At 31.1% G+C, this 24509-nt stretch overlaps 1 protein-coding gene across 1 annotated transcript; it reads right to left on the bottom strand.

Moving 5' to 3' along the window:
• Positions 1–14470: 14470 nt before the first annotated feature.
• Positions 14471–18151, bottom strand: LOC135955840 (basic proline-rich protein). Its single transcript, XM_065506209.1, has 2 exons — positions 17962–18151; positions 14471–16971 (listed from the first exon to the last, which is right to left on the bottom strand). Exons 1-2 carry the CDS (start codon positions 17962–17964, stop codon positions 14740–14742), a joined length of 2235 nt encoding a protein of 744 aa, XP_065362281.1. The 5' UTR covers positions 17965–18151; the 3' UTR covers positions 14471–14739.
• Between the last annotated feature and the right edge of the window lie 6358 nt (positions 18152–24509).

Below are 24509 nucleotides of genomic sequence, written 5' to 3'. Positions count from 1 at the left end.
ACAAACAAATTAAAAAGTATAGAGTAATACCCTACACAAAGTAAATGAGAAAAACATTTTTCTTTTAAAATATCAATAATTTATATTCGTGAGTGATTTTCGGGAGTGGGCCTTATATGGGAACTATGATCGATTATGGACCGATCATCATGAAATTAGGTGGTGCGATTTATGCCTATATGAAAGTTAGTTATGTTGAATTTTGTGTGTATACATTTTTAAGATATTTATGCAGGTTAAAGTGATTTTCAGAAGCGGGTCTATATGGGAGTTATGACTAATTATGAACTGATCGTAACAAAATTTGGTGACATGAATTTTGTATATATAAAACTTATTTGGAGCGAAATTTGTGGAGATACATATATAAATTAAACATTTATGACCGATAGAGTCCAATTTGTATGTGGGCGAGGTGAAATAATGGACCAATTTCAGCCAGTTTCAATGGGCTTGGTCGAAAAAATTATATGTTCCAAATTAGATTGAAATATCTTCAAAATTGCGACCTGTACTTTGCGCACAAGGTTTACATGGCCAACCAGCCAGACAGACAGGCGAACATCGCACAGTGGTATGAGAATAAAAAAAGAGGGAAATAAATCTGTAACTTCTAAACCCTTACTCCGATTTGAATGAAATTTCACATGCGCAAAGAGGAAGTGTAGTCGAGTTTAAGTTTTGAATCATCATGACCAGGAGCGGGACCAGAGGTTCCCAAAGTAGGACACCTCGGTTATGTTCAATTTTTAAAATGATCCTATTTCTTCGTCTGTGTTCCGATTTTAAAAAAATTACACTATAGAATCTCCTCGTCGAGCACTACATAAAACGTAGCTATCAATTATCTCTTATAGCTTAGGAGATATTCGCATTTGAAAATTTAATTTTCAAAATTTTTACCCACCCTACTCCAGTTTTTTGGTGACCGCGGTTCCAAATATTCTCCGATTTTATCCATTTTTCTTTTATAGGATTAACAAAGAATATATATATCAAATAAAGAAAGACTGAGTCCAAAGTTACATGCATTTGAATTTAAAAAATATTAAAAAAGGCGATTTTTCGCAATTTTTTGGGGAAAAAGTACTTTTATTCTTTTTAAGTTACCTAAAAAATTCATTCAAAAAATGCCTATTTTTTATGTAAAATTCAACTTTAGGGCAAAAATTCTCAAATCGCATACTCGATATGAAAATATAGTAACCTATTTTAGATGGCCTAATATGTTCTTAATCATTTTGTAAAGGGTTCCGATAACCCCGCATGTGGTATGGATATTATAGTCAAAAACCAAAAAAATACCATTTTTGGAATTTTTCAATACTTTTTTGGGAATTGCGGGATTCCTGATTATTCTCAGCTAGTTGTTAAGTTTTCCGTAATTTATTGGACACGTAAAAAACACAAGGTAGACATGTTATATATCAATGGATAGAGGATTTTGTCTAATGTATATAACTTTTGACAATTCAAAAATTCATGGAATACTTTTTTGAAAAATATGACAAAAAATGCTTTTTATTGAGTTTTTGAAAGTGATTCTAATTCGATCGGTATACTTTAAGATGGGCGTTAGACCAATATTTTTGGACGTTACAAACATATGCACAAACGCATTGTACAAACATATGCACAAACATATGCACAAATCTGAAATTTTGAAATGCTTTAGAAAAGGTACTTTTTTAAAAAAAGTATTTTCATGTAAAATGTCCTTTTTAGAAAAGATACTTTTTAAAAAAGTCATCTATCGAAAAGGTACTTTCTGTCTACTTTTGAAAAGTTACTTTTTGAAAGGGTATTAAAAAAATATTTTTCCAAAAAGGTACTTTCTAAAAATAATATTTTTTTTTTCAAAATGTACTTAAACGTGTCTTTTTCAAAAATGATAAAAGGTAGTAAAAAGTAATGTTTGGTATTTTAACATATTTTCAGCTGCCTTTAGTGAAAAACTAGTTAAAAGATTAAAATTGTAACATACTTAACTATATATACAGAAAAAACTATTTCTTAAACCGTTTCAATTCAAATATTTGTCACATATTGAACTGGTTTCAATTATTTCATAATTGAATCAAGTATTCATGTGTTCAAAAACAAAATTTTCTGATATTTTCTATTGAATTTTGAGTTTTGAATTCGATAATTTTGATAATTGAATACACAATTTTCGTTATTGGTTGAATTTTAAATATAAAAATTATTGAATAGATAATTTTCGTAATTGAAAACGCATTTTTGTTATTTTTTGTGTTTTCAATTACGAAAATTATCTATTCAATAATTTTTGTATTTAAAGTAGTAGAACATGAAAAAAGTAGTTAAAATTTAAAAATTTATTTTTCAAAAATGTACTTTCGTTAAAAAAATTGGCCCATAATCATAGTCAAACACTAAAGTCGGTTCTTTTTAAAAACAACTTTAAAATAAAAACCTGATTTTTATTAATTTGCAACCATAGTCAATAGTCAAAATTAAAGTATGTTTTAAATTGAACCGACTTTAACTGGGTGCCACCGCAAATGAAGAAAATGTTTTCATACAATATACAACAAAATACAGACAAGTGGCATCGCTGAACAGCTGACATACAAAATTAAAAAAAAAAACAAAAAACAAAAAGGTAAACAATAAAAGTAACCGGGACAACTAAAGAAAAAAATTGTTTGTTGTGGAAAAATGAAATATATAAGATGAATATCATAATTAGAATATTTTGGTACTAATTTTATTGATAACTGTTCAATAATGGCAAAATCTCTACCAATATCTTGTAACTTAAACATTTTTACTTTCTGCCGAACTTTTTTACTTGGTGAAGAACAGCTGATGCTGTTGTTAAACGAGTTAATAACAGCTTCAGCTAGTTTTATATTTAAAGTCGACTTCAACGTCAGAAGTATACTTTAACTTGTCTATGATAGACCTAAAGTCCACTCTTGAGTAAAGTCGAGTTTAATTCTCTTAAAGTATTTTTTATTTCTGACTATGATTATGGGCCATTATTTTTAATATAAAAAAGTACATAAGAACCAAATTCTTATTGAATTTTTCAAATTTCAGTAATAAAAGACTTAATAAAATAGAACGTTAGAATATTTCATTATATTTTCCACAATTTTAACATCTATTACTTACTTGTTTTGATTATTTTTTACACTTTTTTTTGTACAACATCCCATTATAGGTCAGGGTTTGTTTTTAAATTTAAAAACTTTACTTTGTTTTCAACTAAAACAAAATCTTTGCACTAAAAACTAGTAAATATTACAGACATGTGTATAGACATTAGTACTCGTAGATATTTACTTTGAAATTGTTTTAGAGATGACTGACTATATTTTTTATTTTTTTGTGGAAAATGTGTAGAAAAATTCAACCAGCCATAACAAAATTAGGCTTTTTTGTATTAAAAGTGCGTTGCGTGTATTGTATTGTTTGCTTTATGCAAAACACTTTACTACAGTTTTTTGTAGATTTATGAGTGTAAAAAAACGATCATAGTAGACTGAAATACAAAAGGTAAAATAAAATTACAAACGCTTCTAAGTGGTAAACTACTAGTAGTTATAACACATCAAAGCACGCACCATACAGGTGATGGACAATTTAAGTTAAATGGTAGATTTTAAAATTTCTAACTAAAATAAATTTCTCAATACTTAAACAAAAAATAGAACTTTGATTTTGAATTACAAAGATCTGTTTTCTTTATAAATTTAAATTTGACCACAGCCTTTACTACCAATTTTTTGTTACTTTGATTAGTTTACATCAATGTATGTAAATGTGTTGTTTTTTTCTTAATGGGTGGAGGAATTTATGCAAACAAGGAAATATATCTCAAATTTTATGAACGTTTAGTATTTCGCACTGTACAACATTGTCGAAAGACAGAGATACTGAGAGAGAGAAGCATGAAATTACTATGCGTGAATGATTTCAATACAATTTTAGCATGAATTTACCGCATATCATCATAAATCTATTTTTGGTTTTTTCGATTTCTGTTCTATCAATCTAACAGATGTCAAAACACATCGATTATTCAATAAGAATTTTTTAATCAAAATTATCATATTTGTTGGTAATTAAATTATGTTTGTTTATTCCAAACAGGTAGGTGTTATCGAAAGTATTTTTCCTGTATTAAATAAGTATAACGAAAGTGTGGTATAATAACAAAAAAGTATTGGGAATTGATAAAATAACATTTTAGGATCTTTAAAATTCAATAAGTAACTTTTTCGTCACTTAAGTAAGTTATAATTTAGCTGTTGTTTGGAAGGTATTTCTAACCACTTTCAAAGGTGTTAAAGTTTACAAGTTCTTTAACAATATTATTGTCACTGTAATTATTTACATGATTGCGGTAACCATAATATATTTAAGATATCATTCACATGATTGTAGCAATCATACATATATATTATTGTAGTAATTGCCGAGAGACCTTGAAAGACGATTTTGCATGTTCAAAATGATGCTTGAACGCTGGAATGAAGTGGTGGGTAATAGTCCAGACCGTGCCCCGTCCAACTACTCTTTTTGTCGATCGATGCAGAACACTCTCTTTGGACATGAATGTTCAAGTCCTTTTCGGAGTAGGGCCTTGTTTGGGGACTTTTTTTAGCCATACTGTATATAATTTCAGGCTTGCCGCATAATAAACCGCTCAGACAGTATTCCGGAGGATACCAAGCAAACTTTATCAGCAAAGAGTATTTGTAGAAAATTTCAATCAGCTAGCTCCTTTCGTTTGGGCCCTATCGTGTTTTCAAAAGACAGACAGACGGATGGACATAAGTAGATCGTCTTAGAATCCTATGAGGACCTAGAATATATATACAAATGTGGGTCTGTGACAAACATTTTAATGTTTTACAAATACAATAAATGACATTCAAACAAAAATAGTTATATATTGGCTATAATTTGTTTCAACCACACAAACTTGCAGCTCTTTAATGTCCGATCTTGAAGCAATCAACGTGGGGAGGTAAAAATGTCTACGTTTCAAGGAAAATAAAAAAAGAAATAGTTTACATTTTGTTCCAGAACTTTTTTTCTCTTAAACAGATTTTGTTGATGTTCAATACCAAACTGCTTGGGACCATGATTGATTGATTGCTTCAAGATCGGACATTAAAGAGCTGCAAGTTTGTGTGGCTGAAGCAAATTATAGCCAACTTTACTCAAATACTAGCAAAGATCTTACAATTTTAAAATTTTGGAATATTCTACACTTTTTTAAAAAAGTACTTTCTTGTATTTTAACATATTTTCAGCTGCTTTTGCTGAAAACTAATAAATAGCTTAAAATTGCATAATTTTGTAATATTTTAGAGAAAATTGTGTACAGAAAGTACTAAAAATGTTTCTGTTTGTATTTTAACATACTTTCAGCTGTCTTTACTAAACAGAAACCATTTAAAAGCTTGAAAAGGTACTTTTTGGAAAAAAAAATTTTTTTGGCATTTTAAAACATTTTTAATTGACTTTACTAAAAAACTTATCAACAGCATAATATTGTGTAGTTTTGGAATATTCTTGTGAAAGTACTAGAAAAGGTACTTTTTTGATAAAGTTCCATTTGGTATTTTAACACATTTTTAGCTCCCTTTGATAATAATCAAGCTAAAAATCTATGTATTTTAATTTTTCAACATCTTTTAAAAAAGTACCAGAAAAAGTACTTTTTTAAAAAAACTAATTTTTAGTATTTAAACATATTTTTAGCTGCTTTTAGTAAAAAACAAGTTAAAAGCTAAAAATTGAGTAGTTTTGCAAAATTTTAGAAAAACTACTAAAAAAGGTACTTTTAAAAAAAAACATTTTTTTGGTATTTTAAAAAATGTAAGCTGACTTTACTAAAAAAAACTAAACAAAAGCTTAAAATTGTGTAGTTTTTGATTATTCTAGGGAAAGTACTAGAAAAGGTACTTTTTTGATAAAGTACCATTTGGTATTTTAACACATATTAAGCTCCCTTTACTAATAATCTAGCTAGAAATCATGTGTGTGAAGTTAGCTCCGTCAGTTAGCATGTGTGTGAAGTTAGCTCCGTCAGTTAGCTCCGTTTTTTAACATTACCTATGTTAATGTGTAAACTAACATACTTCGTACTCAAAGACTGTTAGGTTAACAGAGCTGCATTAATATCAGCTCATTTAACATTTTATGATATAAAATCAAAATAAAATGGTTTTACCGATCATTCAGTTTAAATATATAATCACAATTTTTTTAAAAATTAGATAAAAAAAAATTAAATATTTATTTATGAACTATCGTTGATTTCTTTGCTTTTAGCGTATTTTTATACCAGATACATGAGAGACACATGGACATGAAAAAAAATTAAAAAATTCTAAATTGTGGTAAAACTAGTCATAATAGGGTGGAAAGGCTTGATTTCAGAAATGTACAGTTTATATTCAGAATTTATTTCATATTAATTTAAATAGTGAAATTTCACATTTTGTTAAAAGGGCAGATGGAAATTTGGAAAAAATGGTTAAATTTTGGAATTGTGCTCGATCTTGCCCTAATACGGTGGAATGCCATTACTTCAGAGAGTTCAGAACTGTTTAGCATATATTTAGAATTTATTTCAGATCGGAGTAATTACACTTTTAAAATAGTGAAATTTCACATTTTGTTAAAAGGGGCACATTGAAATTTTGAAAAAATGGTTAAATTTTGAAATTGTGCTCGATATAGTCCTAATGGATTGGAAAGCCATTGCTTCAGAGAGTTCAGAACTGTTCACCGTATATTCAGAATTTATTTCAGATCGGAGATATATAATTTTCCATATAGTGAAATTTCACATTTTTTTAAAAGGGGCACATGGAAATTTGGAATAAATGGTTAAATTTTGGAATTGTGCTCGATCTAGTCCTAATGGGTTGGAAAGCCATTGCTTCAGAGAGTTCAGAACTGTATAGCTTATATTCAGAATTTATTTCAGATCGGAGTAATTTATCTTTTCAAATAGTGAAGTTTCACATTTTGTTAAAAGGGGCACATTGAAATTTTGAAAAAATGGTTAAATTTTGAAATTGTGCTCGATCTTGCCCTAATGGGTTGGAAAGCCATCACTTCAGAGAGTTCAGAACTGTTTAGTTTATATTCAGAATTTATTTCAGATCGGAGTAATTTGACTTTTCAAATAGTGAAATTTCACATTTTGTTAAAAGGGGCACATTGAAATTTTGAAAAAATTGTTAAATTTTGAAATTGTGCTCGATATAGTCCTAATGGATTGGAAAGCCATTGCTTCAGAGAGTTCAGAACTGTTCACCGTATATTCAGAATTTATTTCAGATCGGAGATATATAATTTTCCATATAGTGAAATTTCACATTTTTTTTAAAAGGGGCACATGGAAATTTGGAAAAAATGGTTAAATTTTGAAATTGTGCTCGATCTAGTCCTAATGAGTTGGAAAGCCATTGCTTCAGAGAGTTCAGAACTGTATAGTCTATATTCAGAATTTATTTCAGATCGGAGTAATTTGACTTTTCAAATAGTGAAATTTCACATTTTGTTAAAAGGGGCACATTGAAATTTGGAAAAAATGGTTGAATTTTGGAATTGTGCTCGATCTAGTCCTAATGGGTTGGAAAGCCATTGCTTCAGAGAGTTCAGAACTGTATAGTCTATATTCAGAATTTATTTCAGATCGGAGTAATTTGACTTTTCAAATAGTGAAATTTCACATTTTGTTAAAAGGGGCACATTGAAATTTTGAAAAAATGGTTAAATTTTGAAATTGTGCTCGATCTTGCCCTAATGGGTTGGAAAGCCATCACTTCAGAGAGTTCAGAACTGTTTAGTTTATATTCAGAATTTATTTCAGATCGGAGTAATTTGACTTTTCAAATAGTGAAATTTCACATTTTTTTTAAAAGGGGCACATGGAAATTTGGAAAAAATGGTTAAATTTTGGAATTGTGCTCGATCTAGTCCTAATGGGTCGGAAGGCCATTACTTCAGAGAGTTCAGAACTGTATAGTCTATATTCAGAATTTATTTCAGATCAGAGATATATAATTTTCCATATAGTGAAATTTCACATTTTGTTAAAAGGGGCACATTGAAATTTTGAAAAAATGGTTAAATTTTGAAATTGTGCTCGATCTTGCCCTAATGGGTTGGAAAGCCATCACTTCAGAGAGTTCAGAACTGTTTAGTTTATATTCAGAATTTATTTCAGATCGGAGTAATTTGACTTTTCAAATAGTGAAATTTCACATTTTGTTAAAAGGGGCACATTGAAATTTTGAAAAAATGGTTAAATTTTGAAATTGTGCTCGATCTTGCCCTAATGGGTTGGAAAGCCATCACTTCAGAGAGTTCAGAACTGTTTAGTTTATATTCAGAATTTATTTCAGATCGGAGTAATTTGACTTTTCAAATAGTGAAATTTCACATTTTGTTAAAAGGGGCACATTGAAATTTTGAAAAAATTGTTAAATTTTGAAATTGTGCTCGATATAGTCCTAATGGATTGGAAAGCCATTGCTTCAGAGAGTTCAGAACTGTTCACCGTATATTCAGAATTTATTTCAGATCGGAGATATATAATTTTCCATATAGTGAAATTTCACATTTTTTTTTAAAAGGGGCACATGGAAATTTGGAAAAAATGGTTAAATTTTGGAATTGTGCTCGATCTAGTCCTAATGAGTTGGAAAGCCATTGCTTCAGAGAGTTCAGAACTGTCAACCGTATATTCAGAATTTATTTCAGATCGGAGATATATAATTTTCCATATAGTGAAATTTCACATTTTGTTAAATGGTTAAATTTTGAAATTGTGCTCGATCTAGTCCTAATGGGTTGCAAAGCCATTACTTCAGAGAGTCCAGAACTGTTCACCTTATATTCAGAATATATTTCAGATCAGAGTAATTTGACTTTTTATATAGTGAAATTTCACATTTTGTTAAAAGGGGCACATTGAAATTTTGAAAAAATGGTTAAATTTTGAAATTGTGCTCGATCTTGCCCTAATGGAGTGGAAAGCCATCACTTCAGAGAGTTCAGAACTGTTTAGTTTATATTCAGAATTTATTTCAGATCGAAGTAATTTGACTTTTCAAATAGTGAAATTTCACATTTTGTTAAAAGGGGCACATTGAAATTTTGAAAAAATGGTTAAATTTTGAAATTGTGCTCGATCTAGTCCTAATGGGTTGGAAAGCCATTGCTTCAGAGAGTTCAGAACTGTTCACCGTATATTCAGAATTTATTTCAGATCGGAGATATATAATTTTTTAACAAAATGTGAAACTTCACTATATGAAAAGACAAATTACTCCGATCTGAAATAAATTCTGAATATAAGCTATACAGTTCTGAACTCTCTGAAGCAATGGCTTTCCAACTCATTAGGACTAGATCGAGCACAATTCCAAAATTTAACCATTTTTTCCAAATTTCCATGTGCCCCTTTTAAAAAAATGTGAAATTTCACTATATGGAAAATTATATATCTCCGATCTGAAATAAATTCTGAATATACGGTGAACAGTTCTGAACTCTCTGAAGCAATGGCTTTCCAACCCATTAGGACTAGATCGAGCACAATTTCAAAATTTAACCATTTTTTCCAAATTTCAATGTGCCCCTTTTAACAAAATGTGAAATTTCACTATTTGAAAAGTCAAATTACTCCGATCTGAAATAAATTCTGAATATAAACTAAACAGTTCTGAACTCTCTGAAGTGATGGCTTTCCAACCCATTAGGGCAAGATCGAGCACAATTTCAAAATTTAACCATTTTTTCAAAATTTCAATGTGCCCCTTTTAACAAAATGTGAAATTTCACTATTTGAAAAGTCAAATTACTCCGATCTGAAATAAATTCTGAATATAAACTAAACAGTTCTGAACTCTCTGAAGTGATGGCTTTCCAACCCATTAGGGCAAGATCGAGCACAATTTCAAAATTTAACCATTTTTTCAAAATTTCAATGTGCCCCTTTTAACAAAATGTGAAACTTCACTATATGAAAAGACAAATTACTCCGATCTGAAATAAATTCTGAATATAAGCCATACAGTTCTGCACTCTCTGAAGCAATGGCTTTCCAACCCATTAGGACTAGATCGAGCACAATTCCAAAATTTAACCATTTTTACCAAATTTCCATGTGCCCCTTTTAAAAAATGTGAAATTTCACTATTTGGAAAATTATATATCTCCGATCTGAAATAAATTCTGAATATACGGTTGACAGTTCTGAACTTTCTGACGCAATGGCTTTCCAACCCATTAGGACTAGATCGAGCACAATTCCAAAATTTAACCATTTTTTCAAAATTTCAATGTGCCCCTTTTAACAAAATGTGAAATTTCACTATTTGAAAAGTAAAATTACTCCGATCTGAAATAAATTCTGAATATAAACTAAACAGTTCTGAACTCTCTGAAGTAATGGCTTTCCAACCCATTAGGACTAGATCGAGCACAATTTCAAAATTTAACCATTTTTTCAAAATTTCAATGTGCCCCTTTTAACAAAATGTGAAATAATTTCACTATTTGAAAAGTCAAATTACTCCGATCTGAAATAAATTCTGAATATAGACTATACAGTTCTGAACTCTCTGAAGCAATGGCTTTCCAACTCATTAGGACTAGATCGAGCACAATTTCAAAATTTAACCATTTTTTCAAAATTTCAATATGCCCCTTTTAACAAAATGTGAAATTCACTATTTGAAAAGTCAAATTACTCCGATCTGAAATAAATTCTGAATATAAACTAAACAGTTCTGAACTCTCTGAAGTGATGGCTTTCCAACTCATTAGGGCAAGATCGAGCACAATTTCAAAATTTAACCATTTTTTCAAAATTTCAATGTGCCCCTTTTAACAAAATGTGAAACTTCACTATTTGAAAAGTCAAATTACTCCGATCTGAAATAAATTCTGAATATAAACTAAACAGTTCTGAACTCTCTGAAGTAATGGCTTTCCAACCCATTAGGACTAGATCGAGCACAATTCCAAAATTCAACCATTTTTTCCAAATTTCAATGTGCCCCTTTTAACAAAATGTGAAATTTCACTATTTGAAAAGTCAAATTACTCCGATCTGAAATAAATTCTGAATATAAACTAAACAGTTCTGAACTCTCTGAAGTGATGGCTTTCCAACCCATTAGGGCAAGATCAAGCACAATTTCAAAATTTAACCATTTTTTCAAAATTTCAATGTGCCCCTTTTAACAAAATGTGAAATTTCACTATTTTAAAAGTGTAATTACTCCGATCTGGAATAAATTCTAAATATATGCTAAACAGTTCTGAACTCTCTGAAGTAATGGCATTCCACCGTATTAGGGCAAGATCGAGCACAATTCCAAAATTTAACCATTTTTTCCAAATTTCCATCTGCCCTTTTAACAAAATGTGAAATTTCACTATTTAAATTAATATGAAATAAATTCTGAATATAAACTGTACATTTCTGAAATCAAGCCTTTCCACCCTATTATGACTAGTTTTACCACAATTTAGAATTTTTTAATTTTTTTTCATGTCCATGTGTCTCTCATGTATCTGGTATAAAAATATGCTAAAAGCAAAGAAATCAACGATAGTTCATAAATAAATATTTAATTTTTTTTTATCTAATTTTTAAAAAAATTGTGATTATATATTTAAACTGAATGATCGGTAAAACCATTTTATTTTGATTTTATATCATAAAATGTTAAATGAGCTGATATTAATGCAGCTCTGTTAACCTAACAGTCTTTGAGTACGAAGTATGTTAGTTTACACATTAACATAGGTAATGTTAAAAAACGGAGCTAACTGACGGAGCTAACTTCACACACATCTAGAAATCTATGTATTATAATTTTTCAACATGTTTTGAAAAGGTACCAGAAAAAGTATTTTTTAAAAAAGCTATTTTTTGGTATTTTAACACATTTTCAGCTGATTTTACTAAAAAAAAATAAAAGTTTAAAATTGTGTAGTTTTCGAAAATTTTAAAGAAAGTACTAGAAAAGGTACTTTTTTGAAAATATAACTTTTTGGTATTTTAAAACATTTTCAGCTCTCTTTACTAATAATCTAGCTAGAAATCTTTGTATTTTAATTTTCTAACATGTTTTAAAAAAATACCAGAAAAAGTACTTTTTTAAAAAAACAAATTTTTGGTATTTAAACATATTTTTAGCTGCTTTTTCTAACAAGTTAAAAGCTTAAAATTGTGCAGTTTTGGAAAATTTTAGAGAAAGTACTGGTACTTTTTGGAAAAATAATTTTGTTTGTATTTTAAAAAATGTTTAGCTGCCTTTACTAAAAAAACTAATCAAAAGCATAAAATTGTGTAGTTTTTCAATATTCTAGGGAAAGTACTAGAAAAGGTACTTTTTTGAAAAAGTACCATTTGGAATTTTAGCACATTTCGAGCTCTCTTTACAAATAGCCATCTAAAAATTTATGTATTTTAATTTTTCAACATGTTTTAAAAAAAGTTACAGAAAAGGTACTTTTTTAAAAAAAACTATTTTTTTTTTGTACTTTAATACATTTTCAGCAGCTTTTGGTACAAAACAAGTTAGAAGCTTAAAATTGTGTAGTTTTGCAAAATTTTAGAAAAACTACTAAAAAAGGTACGTTTTAAAAACAAATATTTTTTTGGTATTTTAAAAAATGTTAGCTGACTTTACTAAAAAAACTAAACAAAAGCTTAAAATTGTGTAGTTTTTGATTATTCTAGGGAAAGTACTAGAAAAGGTACTTTTTTGATAAAGTACCATTTGGTATTTTAACACATATTAAGCTCCCTTTACTAATAATCTAGCTAGAAATCTATGTATTATAATTTTTCAACATGTTTTGAAAAAGTACCAGAAAAAGTATTTTTTAAAAAAAGCAAATTTTTGGTATTCTAACACATTTTCAGCTGTTTTTACTAAAAAAACAAGTTAAAAATTTCAAATTGTGTAATTTTGGAATATTTTAGAGAAAGTACTGGAAAAGGTACTTTTTGGAAAAATTATTTTGTTGGTATTTTAAAAAATGTTAGCTGACTTTACTAAAAAACTAAACAAAAGCATAAAATTGTGTAGTTTTTGATTATTCTAGGAAAAGTACTAGAAAAGGTACTTTTTGATAAAGTACCATTTGGTATTTTAACACATGTTAAGCTCCATTTACTAATAATCAAGCTAGAAATCTATGTATTATAATTTTTCAACATGTTTTAAAAAGTACCAGAAAAAGTACTTTTTAAAAAAATTATATATTTGGTATTTTAACAAATTTTCAGCTGCTTTTACTAAAAAACAAGTTAAAAGTTTAAAATTGTGTAGTTTTCGAAAATTTTAAAGAAAGTACTAAAAAAGGTACTTTTTTGAAAAAATAACTTTTTGGTATTTTAAAATATTTTTAGCTGCCTTTACTAAAAATCTAATGAAATGCATAAAATTGTGTAGTTTTTGATTATTCTAGGGAAAGTACCAAAAAAAAAACTTTTTTGAAAAAGTACCATTTGAAATTTGAGCACATTTTCAGCTCCCTTTACTAATAATCTAGATAAAAATCAATATGAATCAAAAACCGAAAATATTGTCTACAAGCCTTTCTCCTTGAAATGATTCTATAAAAACATAATTCTCCTAAAACAATGAAGCTACATATATGGCAGCACAAACACAGTGAGAAAACATTTGTCCTTGACTGTATATCACATTGGACAGGCAACAAATAAACGATTGACAAATTTTGATTCATAGACAAATTGTTAATGAAATTTATAGACAACAAACATGTCAAACATGGCTAAACGAAAAGTTTCCCAGTAGGCCTTAAACGTTTTAAGTGACATTCAATTGCAATCGAACCTGATAAATGTCATCTCAAGCCATAAACATTTTCATTTTATACTCAAGTATAAAATTAATTATTTGTTTTTATTTTGTTTATTTACGGATTCTTCATTGTAATGAAACAAAACAAAAACTTGTTTATAAAAATTTAAAAAATTAATAACTATTTCCTTTGTTTTTATAGCCAGCTGGAAAACCTAATGTTTCTCCGTATGTGGCAGCGTGACCTACTGATATTTTTTTTGTAAACTGACCACTGCACTTGGAGACTAACTGCTATTAAATGAGTATTGTTTGGCTCAAGATCTTCGCATAAAGGTTAGAACAATATTTGTTTAAATCATAAACTTGAAATTACAAAGTTATTTTTAAATTACTTTGCACATAAAAGGAACACTTACATACAATTTCACATACAAATTCTAGCAAATTATGTGGCCGTTAAATGAAAATCTTATAAATCATTATATTATATCTTGACAGCTGTCATAGTTACTAGAGAATTTTTGCTGTTGTTGTGTGTTATTTCTAAACAAAAGGTCAAGAATTTGTGGTGTCATTATTATTATCTTTAGATAGAAGTTAAAATTCAAGAATTAAAATTTTGCTTGTTAACATTTTTGTTTTTAACATTATGTTTTATTATCAAAAATTTATTAATAAAATTGCTTAAATAACATTTGTTTGCTTAATTTTTTTGTTGGGGTTTTTAGGATTTTTCATATTTTTTTATCATGTTGGGGTCAAGGTACTTGAGTTAAAATAAATTTTTTGGATAATTTTTTTTTTAAATAATTTTGTTCTTGTGGTAATACTTTATTTTTTATGTCTATCATTATTTAATTATTAAGATTATGAGTATTAAACATTTCTAATATTTAAAGGGATTGCTGGGTTTGTTGTAGTTGTAGCCGTCGGGACCCAAGGAACCAGAGTCTTCACCAGCACCGGGCGCTTCTCCAGGGTATGAAGGTTGAGGTTGTTGTGGTGCAGGATATGATGGCTGTTGGCCTGGCGCTGGACCTTGTGAACCGGGATATGAAGGCTGTTGAGGTCTGGAACCGGGACGTTGTCCTGGACCAGATGGCTGTGCGCCTGGTGAGGGACCTTGAGGTGCGGGATATGAAGGCTGTTGAGGTTGGGGCTGTGGTTGTGGTCTGGGACCGGGACCAGGTCGTGGTGCTGGACCACTTGGAGCACCAACTTCATTGTCTTGGGGTGGTAAATATTCACCATCAGGTTTTCCAGGTCTGGAAGCAGGCTGCTGGGGTCTAGGTGCTGGTGGTCTGGGTGCAGGTGCTGGTGGTCTGGGAGCAGGCTGAGGTCTTGGACCTGGACCGGGAGCTGGACAACCTGGTTGTGGTGGTCCTGGACGAGAACAATCGGGTGCTGGACAACCGGGAGTACCGGGTTGTGTGCAGTCTGGTTCAGGACAGCCTGGTTGACCGGGTTGCGAACAATCTGGTTGTGGACATCCGGGTTGGCCGGGTTGAGTGCAGTCTGGTTGTGGAGCGGGACAACCGGGCTGGCCAGGTTTAGAACAATCAGGTTGTTGGGGTCTAGGTTGATATGTTGGACCAGGTGCTGGACGTCCTGGTTTAGGTCCTGGGGCAGGTCCTTGAGGTTTAGGTCCTGGTCGTGGTCTCTGGCCATTTGTAGATTCTACTTGATTGCCTTGAGGTGGCAAATATTCCAAACCAGGTTTACCGGGAGCTCCTGGTTTAGGTCCAGGTTGTTGTGGTCTACCAGCTGGTTGTTGAGGTCTGGAGCCTGGCTGTTGAGGTCTGCCACCAGGTTGTTGTGGCTTTGGTCCTGGTCCAGGGGCTGGGCAGCCTGGCTGTGGTGGTCCTGGACGAGAGCAATCTGGTTGAGGACATCCAGGTTGTCCGGGTTGTGTACAATCTGGTCCTGGGGCAGGACAACCGGGTTGGCCAGGTTGAGAGCAATCGGGTTGTTGTGGTCTAGGTTGATAAGTAGGTGCGGGTGCTGGGCGCCCTGGGGATGGTCCTGGTCCTTGTCCCGGTCTTGAAGATTCACTTGGCTGTGGTTTAGCTGGACCTCTGGTAGGGGGTGCTTGGGGTCTTGGCTGGGCTCCTGGTCTTTGAGGTTTCTGGTCAGGAGGTAAGTATTCCAAACCAGGCGTTGGTCCGGGTGCTGGGCGTCCTTGTCCTGGACGTCCTGGTTGTTCTGAAGGAGCGGGGCAACCGGGCTGTGGACGAGGAGCAGGGCTACCAGGTCTTTGAGGTCCTTGGGGAGCGCAATCGGGTTGACCTTCGCCTTCTGGGCCCGATGGCTGGTAAGAAGGTCCTGGTGCTGGACGGCCGGGACTAGGTCCCGAAGGTTGGTAAGAAGGTCCGGGAGCAGGACGGCCAGGAGCTGGTCCTGGAGCTGGGCCAGAAGGTTGGTAGGAAGGTCCGGGAGCAGGACGGCCAGGAGCTGGTCCTGGGGCTGGACCAGAAGGTTGGTAGGAAGGTCCGGGAGCAGGACGACCAGGAGCTGGTCCTGGTGCGGGTCCTGAAGGTTGATAAGATGGTCCGGGGGCTGGACGACCTGGAGCTGGTCCTGGTGCGGGTCCTGAAGGCTGATAAGATGGCCCAGGAGCTGGTGCTGATGGTTGATATGAAGGTCCAGGAGCAGGTCCTGAAGGTTGATACGAAGGTCCTGGAGCTGGTCCTGGTGCAGGTCCTGATGGTTGATATGAAGGTCCTTGGCCGGGACGTCCTGGTGCTGGCCCTTGTCCTCCTTGTGGTGGTCCATAACTGGGTGAAGGTCCGGCTGGCTGTTGTTCTGGCGGTATATAACTTGAACCAGGTCCTGAAGGTTGTGGTCCAGTAGGTCCGCTGGGTCTACCAGGCTGTTGTTGAGGTCCACGTGACGAGGGTTGTTGACCAGATGGTCCGAAGCCAGGTGCTGGGCCCGATGGTTGTCCTGGTCCTGATGGCTGGTAGTCATCGTCTATACCATTACCTGAGGGAGGTTGGGGAAATGGCACCGTGGGCAGCTTATAATGATAACCATCTTCTTGCAAGTCAGTATCCAAATGTGAGACATCAGCATGGACACTCACAGCTGCCAAAAGCGCTAGCAGCGTGACAAATAATTTCTGTAATGAGATGAAATTATTTTTAAAATGTATTGAATTAAAAGGGGTTTTGCGAATTATTACAAAATTGGTCCTTCATATGTTGACCTATAACTTGGCTATTATTCCTTAATTGTTGTTTTGACAATTTAAAACTGTCACCATAAATCGTTTGTAAATTTTGGCCAGTCATAAATTTCACTTAAGTTATTGCACTCATAACTTTATTAAGATTTTTATCTTCTACGAAACCAAATGCAAATTCAAAATAGAAATATTTATTATCTAATGACTGCATTAAATACACAAATGATGCCATCATCGGCAGCAGCAGCTTCAACCTCATCAGTTGAGAAAAAAAAGCAAAAGCATTTGTCAGCATGAATTACAAACCCTTTTTGGTATAAAATACCCACAACAAAAGCAACCAAATACTGTTGAAATTATCATTAAATCACTTCTTTATACAATTGCAACCGTAAGAAGAAAATTTGGATTTTATAGCAGAAAAAAACACACAAAATTCACTTTAAAACAAAAACGAGGGAAAAATAAAACTGTTGCAGTTTGTAAGAAAACAGAGAAAAAAAAACTTTGTCACGACTTTGGATGATGGGTTACTTTACTTGTTGTGGCACCAAGTAATAATAAATTCAGTTACAGCAAAAAATTCTCATTATTTATTGTATTTAACCGAGTGACTGACTGACTAACTGTCTGGGTGACTATAGTATTTTTTCAGTTGATTTTCTTTGCTTAGATCTCATAGGGATTTTGTAATATTTACTTTATAGATTATTAAATGCGTTTATTTGTTGTTGGTTTTATACTTGAGATGGTTTTTGTTTTATTTATTTTTAATTCTTTGTAACTTTAACAAATTTTTACACACACAAAATAAATGTCATGTTAGAATTACAACATTAATTTAGACACTGTGCTTGATGAGCTTAATCTTTCATGAGATTCTTAAAGTTTTTATTCTTTTATAACAGTTGTTTCTTCACTCACCATTTTTGTAACTTTTTTTTTCTAAAATTATAGTTTGTTTGTTTTTTTTTTGTTAAAATTCTTATTAAGATTTTATTAAAAATCCATAAAATCTTTTGAAAAAAAGATTTTTTTATTTATTTTCGTATCCCAAGTAACTGATAAACCTCTGAGTTCAAGCGTTATCGTTTAGTGTTGTTGTCTGTTTAAGTTGAAATGTTTGAATGATGCACTAAAGTTCTCCCTTTGCCACTTTTATATAAAATCCGTCATAAGGAATTTCCAAAATAAAAATATATAAACAAAAAAAAATCTACTAGACACAACTACAGACTCGTTCAACAACAGTAACATCCACAATTTTTATAGCATGAAAAGAAGCTGAAAAAAAACTTATTAATAGTAAAAACACAAACTTTTTTTTCAGTTATTGTTGTTGCTGGTTTTTAGCTTTTTTTTTGTATTTTTACTCTAGACTAGAGATGAGCAAGTGATGGGGTTTTTTTCAGTCTTAAATTTGTTCACATACTCATGAATATAATCTGTTAAATGTTGGCTTTCACCCTCAACTGTTAGTAAACGTAATATTTAATTCATATATTCCATATTCCAATTTATACATTTTTCATTTGTGACCCCCATAGTATATATATTCGGGATCGTTATATATAGCGGAGTAGATATAGCCATTTGCGTCTATTTGTCCGTCTGTATGTTGATGTTGAAATCAATTTTCCGAAGCCCCCAAATAATTTACATATACGATTCATACATCAATATCTCCGGAATTCTTCCAGCTCGGTTGCTATTTAAAATCGAGAAAATCGGTACACAAATGGCTGAGATATAAGGACAACCTCGATTTTTAACCAATATCTGGATTACTAAGTCATTAATATAGACAATATGGATATCTAATGATAGATATTTCAAAATCCATTGCAACGATGTAGATAAGGCTATAGTAAGTTGGACCTACAATGGATCTAAATCGGAAAAATATTTTTTAACACGAATTTTTTTTTTCACCAAAAATTTGTTTTCGCTAAATATAAAAAAAATTGAAAAAACAAAAATGTTTAAATTTGAAAAAAAATATTAAAAAAAATCAATTTGAAAAAAAAAAATTTCCAAAAAATGAAAAAAACAACTTTGGTGAAGGGTATATACGATTCGGCACAGCGGAATATAGCTCTCTTACTTGTTTTTAACCCTTTCGCATCATATTTTTATAAGAATGACATAGTTTTGATCAAAGAAACACAAATGTAAAAAAAAAAATTTTTAAATGTCTTTTTAGACTGTTGCCATAGGGCAACAATTTTCTTCAATATACAACAAATTTTGGGTTTTCGTATTGATTTTAAAAAATTTTTGTTTACAAGTTTAAATTTTTAAAGATTTTTTGCAAGTAATCTTAAAATAAATTAATTTTAAATAGTACAGAAATATTTTACCTACAATTTTTCGTAAAAGATTGGACGCTTGCAGCTCTGCCCTACTTCTGGTGTAGTCCAGGGACATTTTTTTAATCGAAAGTCATCCAATTTTTTGACAACATATTCCGAAGATAGATCTTCAACAACTTCTGTTTCTTCATATTCAATATTAACATCATAGCTATCCTCCCGCAAAATTTCTTGTCTGACAAATGAATCATTTTGGTCAAAGGTTTCTATTAAATCTAGTAAAATATCTATTTTTCCAGTTGTTCTATATCTGAAAAATCAGAGATTTCAAAATTTATTAAAATTTTTTCAATTTCACTTTCAATTTCATGATGACCAAATGAATTCCAACAAAAAATAAAGTAACGTTTGTTAGTGAACAACAAGCCGATTTTAAAAAATCATGACATAATGCGGTTTTAAAGCAATTCATTTTCTGATTTTAAGCAATTCATCAGGTCCAGATAAAACGGAGAGTTCCGACCCTGCACTTTAAAATGCCGAAAAGGTTCTTCTATGGGATTCATGTCTGGAGAATGATCTGGCCAATCCAAAACTTTAATCCCATTAGCTGTGATAACCAATATTTGACCAACTTTGACAAGTGTTTGGGGTCATTATCATGCTGAAAACCCCATCGATGTGGAATTTCCCATTCGACTTATTGAAGAATGTGGTTGGCTAATGTTATATATAAATGGGTTGTGGATTTTGTCTATTTTTCAAAAATATATATAACTTTTGACAATTAAAGAATTCATGAAATACTTTTTTAAAAATATGACAAAAAACGCTTTTTTAAATTTTTATTTATGAATATTTTTTAATGAAATTTTACAGTTATATACATATCTAATGAAAATGAAATTATTAAAACCAATTTCTAAATTTGTAATCACGAATCCTGCAATTCCAAAAAAGTGATGAAAAATCTCTCAAATGGGAATTTTTAGTTTTTGGCTGTAATATCCATACCAGCCTTTACAAAATAATTGAAACATATTTGGGTTACAATATTTTTTTTTTATTTAAAATATTTCATGTAATCTTAGCTTTCTAGAAAGTATAAATTCCTTATACATCTTCTTAAAATTTTTTTAGATAACTTAAAAAGAAAAAAAGTACTTTTTTCACAAAAACTATCAAACAAAAACTAGCTAACTATCGAAAAATCGCATTTTTAAAATTTTTTATATTAAAATGGAAACGGTCACGATATTTAAACAATTATTTTTTTTTTGTTAGACATATACATTACTTGTTAGTCCAATAAAGGAGAAATTAAGAAAATCGGGAAATATTTTGGAACGGCTATTATCAAAAAAGTAGAATAGGGTGGGTAAAAATTTTGAAAATTTAATTTTAAAATGCGAATATTGGTAGCTACGTCGATGTTTTTTTTATAGTGCACGACAAGAAAATTCGTTATAGGTATTTTTTTTTTTAATCGGAACACAAATGAAGAAATACGATCATTTTAAAAATGTAACCTACTCGAGGTGTCCTACTTTGGGGACACCTGACCTCACATCTGGTGGGTCCATGAGGTTCATACTTAAAAACTTAAACTCGATATTGAAATGGGACTAAGCGTCTAGATTTATTTCCCTCTATTTTCTTTTCTATACCTCTGTGTCATTATGGAATATTACGGTTTCATGTCTGGCCGCATATTCTGGGCATTTTACGGCAAATGTTCGCTTCAAACGAATCAGTTGCGTTCGGTACAGGTTCCCTCTGATGGTCTGGCTACATTTCAGCAGCTCATAGTAGATAGGACACTTTTGTTCCCATCAAATACAGAGAATTACCTTAGCGCCATGGATATTTAGCTTTGTTGTTGATTCTACTGGTTGGCCGGGCTTCACAAACGTAATGGATCCATTTCTTATAGCAAGTAATGATTCGGCCCCAAAATTATTTTCTTCCAATCTACCTCTTTTTGGATGAATCCTGCTGCTCGCAAACGTTTTGAAATTGCTGCTTTTTGTCGAGTTTTACAACAATCTTCATGGACTAACCCCTTCAATTCTTGGTCTTTAAACATTTTTGGCTGGCCTGGGCGATCTTTGTCTTCCGTGTCAAAAGCACCACTTCTGAACACCCAAACCATCTCTCGCACATTGAAACCGATGGAACTCATTAATTTTTTAATTTGAAGAACATATGACGCTTGGTGCAAACTTCGACATTTTCGATTAAAAAAAAAACTTTGTTGTTTACGCTATAATGTACAAGAACTAAGTGAGAATAAATGACAGTGGGAAAGCGGTAAACGCAGTCATTTGAAAGTTGGTGTATCTACGATGTGGACAGAACCAAAAAACCTTAATGATGACTGCTATTTTTAATAACATGGTATGAACAACAGGAAATTTACATATCCCGATTTACGATCTGATAAATGCACTCTACTGTACATGTGAATCAACATCTATCCGGTTTGTCGAACACAGAGATGGTGTAAGTTTTTTCAGATGAACAAGACAGTGATTTTTAAGTGTTAACGAAGCCTTGACTTTTTTCACAATATTCCTTAAGTGACTTGATAAGAGATCTTGACCTTTGTAAAGAGAGATCCAGACTCAAAGAAAGAAATCGAAAGCGAAGCTTTAAATGAGTTCTACTAGATTTTAGAAATAAACATGCAGCTGTGCCTATTGTAGTATCAATACGTAGATCTTGTTTTAGAAAAAAAACTTAAGTACTCGGATCACCAATGGGTTATATGGCACGATTTAAAAATGGTTCATTTCTTGATAGGACAACAAAGTGGGTACACTAAATTTCCATGTTTCAACTGTTTATGACAGAGCAGAGCAAAACATGTCCATTGGATCAAGAAAGACTTTACTCTGAGAAAAAACATGACGTGTGGAAAACAACATTTTATAAACCCGCCTCACGTACCCACCACTACTTTAGGCATTATCATTATACCTTACCCCCACCAGCCACCTTAACAAACGCCGACAGACAAGTCTAACGTAGTAGTTAGTTGTAGACAACAAACATCTCTTAATTCATGATGATGAGATTTATATTCAACTCTTTACTTACTGGATACATTGTATTTGTTGCTTTTTTTTTGCTAAAATGTTTAACATCTGTCTCTGTTTTGAATATATTTTTTTTTCTCTAAAAAAAATCCAAAATTTTTGTTGAGATTTGCTCACCTTTCAAGTCGAAAAAAAGAATAGCATTTGTTTTACAATATTCATACATTTTGTGGCATCTTTGCTACAATTGTGGTTCCTTAAACACAAGTTTTTAACTAAAGTTTAAATGACAAATGTTTTTGTATTTTTAAGATCACCCTATAAAAGGAGATGTTTGGGGGAATTGTAATTGAATAGTGTTACTAACGAAATAAATGAAATGTTTTAGTGTTAAAGTATCATTTGCATGTAATGACAAGTAACAAAAAGAGCAAGAAATTTTTGGAATCGAATGTGATGTATTTAAAAAGGAAATTTACCAATTGCCTAAATTTAGCAACATTTTAAAATAAATTTTAAAATAACCATAAAGCTAGGTTTTTACATTAGAACAAATGTTTATAATTGCATATTAAATGACTTATTAAACTGTGTAACAAGTGTCAGCCTAAATACTGTCAATTCAAAGACAAGCAGAAGAGCGTGGACGTTGAATATATTGCCTATAGCCTGAACTTCCAAATAAAAAGTTTAATATTTTTAATATAAAAATTCATAAATTATGTTGTTATCATTATTTGAACAGTTTTTTAATGACCACACCCACTAATAAAGGGCGTGAAAAAATTTTCATTGACAAGATGTTTTTTCAAACGATTAAAAGAGAAAAATCTTGGTTATTTTAGGTACTTTTAACCATAAATTTCAATCGAAAATATTTTTTAAACAAGGATTCGCTTGTTACAAAAAATTCTCCGATTCTAGCTGACATGATTTCATGACATTACAGAAATAACTGTAGGGCTCTATATGACCTGTTATTATACAAATATTTTATACATTTTAAAATTTAGGGTCTTTTTCTCATTGCACATTTATTAGTTGAAAAACAATCGAGCCTGGGTAAATAATTATTTGTTTCGCTTTTGTGTGTTAATGAAGTTTTAAAAATCATAATTTTTTTTTCTGCTTAAATTTAGTATTTTGTTTGATTTGTTTTAAATATCAAACCTACAACTTGTACTAAACTAAGATCTTAAACTTAACAATAACATTTGTTATGTATTTAAAATCACATTAGAGTTAACAATTGATGGCTGAATCTGAAATTAGTGTAAAACATTGAAAATTGCCAAATAAATTATGATTAGTTTTGGGCAATGAAAAGAATTTTTATGGTTAATGTTTTTTAAATGTTAGAAGAAAAAAACAAAAACTAAAATAAATAAAGAATTACTAAAATTTATAAAACGTATTTTATATGGATGTCATTAAGATGTAACAGAAATTAAAAATTCCATAATTAAAGGCCTCATGATTCATTTATAATAATAATAAAAATAATTTTGTGGCGCTACTACTTGTGTTTTAAAAATTTTGTTTGTTTTTTTAATTATGTTGTTTTTGAAATTATTAATTAGTTTCTGTTTCTTTTCCTACTTCTTAAATATTAAAACAAAAAAACCAGAAAAATTACGTCACATTAAAAGACTGCATAAAATTTTAATAATCAATTCTTTAATCATGTATGTGCTTGCCTATTTCCGAAATATTTTGTCTTTTCCTTAATTAATTTAATTTGATTTTGATGAATAAAAAACACCTCATCTTCATTCTACTCATATTAAAAATGCAAATTTGAATTGATTTGTTTGATTCTAGCATGACAGTGAATGGAAATCTTTTTCGTGGGAATTATTGTTCTGAAATGTTTTTAGTAGTGCAATAAAAACGCTAAATTAGAAAGATTAGGAGGAATTTAGAATATATTGTAGCTTTATTTAAATGCAACTGATTTTGTAACAAAAACCTTTGCTTTTTTTTGTATGCTTTCTAAACGAAAACATGTTTTCTGTTTTGCTTTTAAAATTAGTTACTAATTGTGTTCATTTCTAAATCGTTTGTTTAGAGTTGACATACTTATTACTTTTTAAATCTATAGAAATGTAAAGCACTGCTAGGA

This window comes from Calliphora vicina, chromosome 3, assembly GCF_958450345.1.
Source record: "Calliphora vicina chromosome 3, idCalVici1.1, whole genome shotgun sequence".
Lineage (NCBI taxonomy): Eukaryota > Metazoa > Arthropoda > Insecta > Diptera > Calliphoridae > Calliphora > Calliphora vicina.
This window is presented reverse-complemented; position numbering and strand designations above follow the sequence as displayed.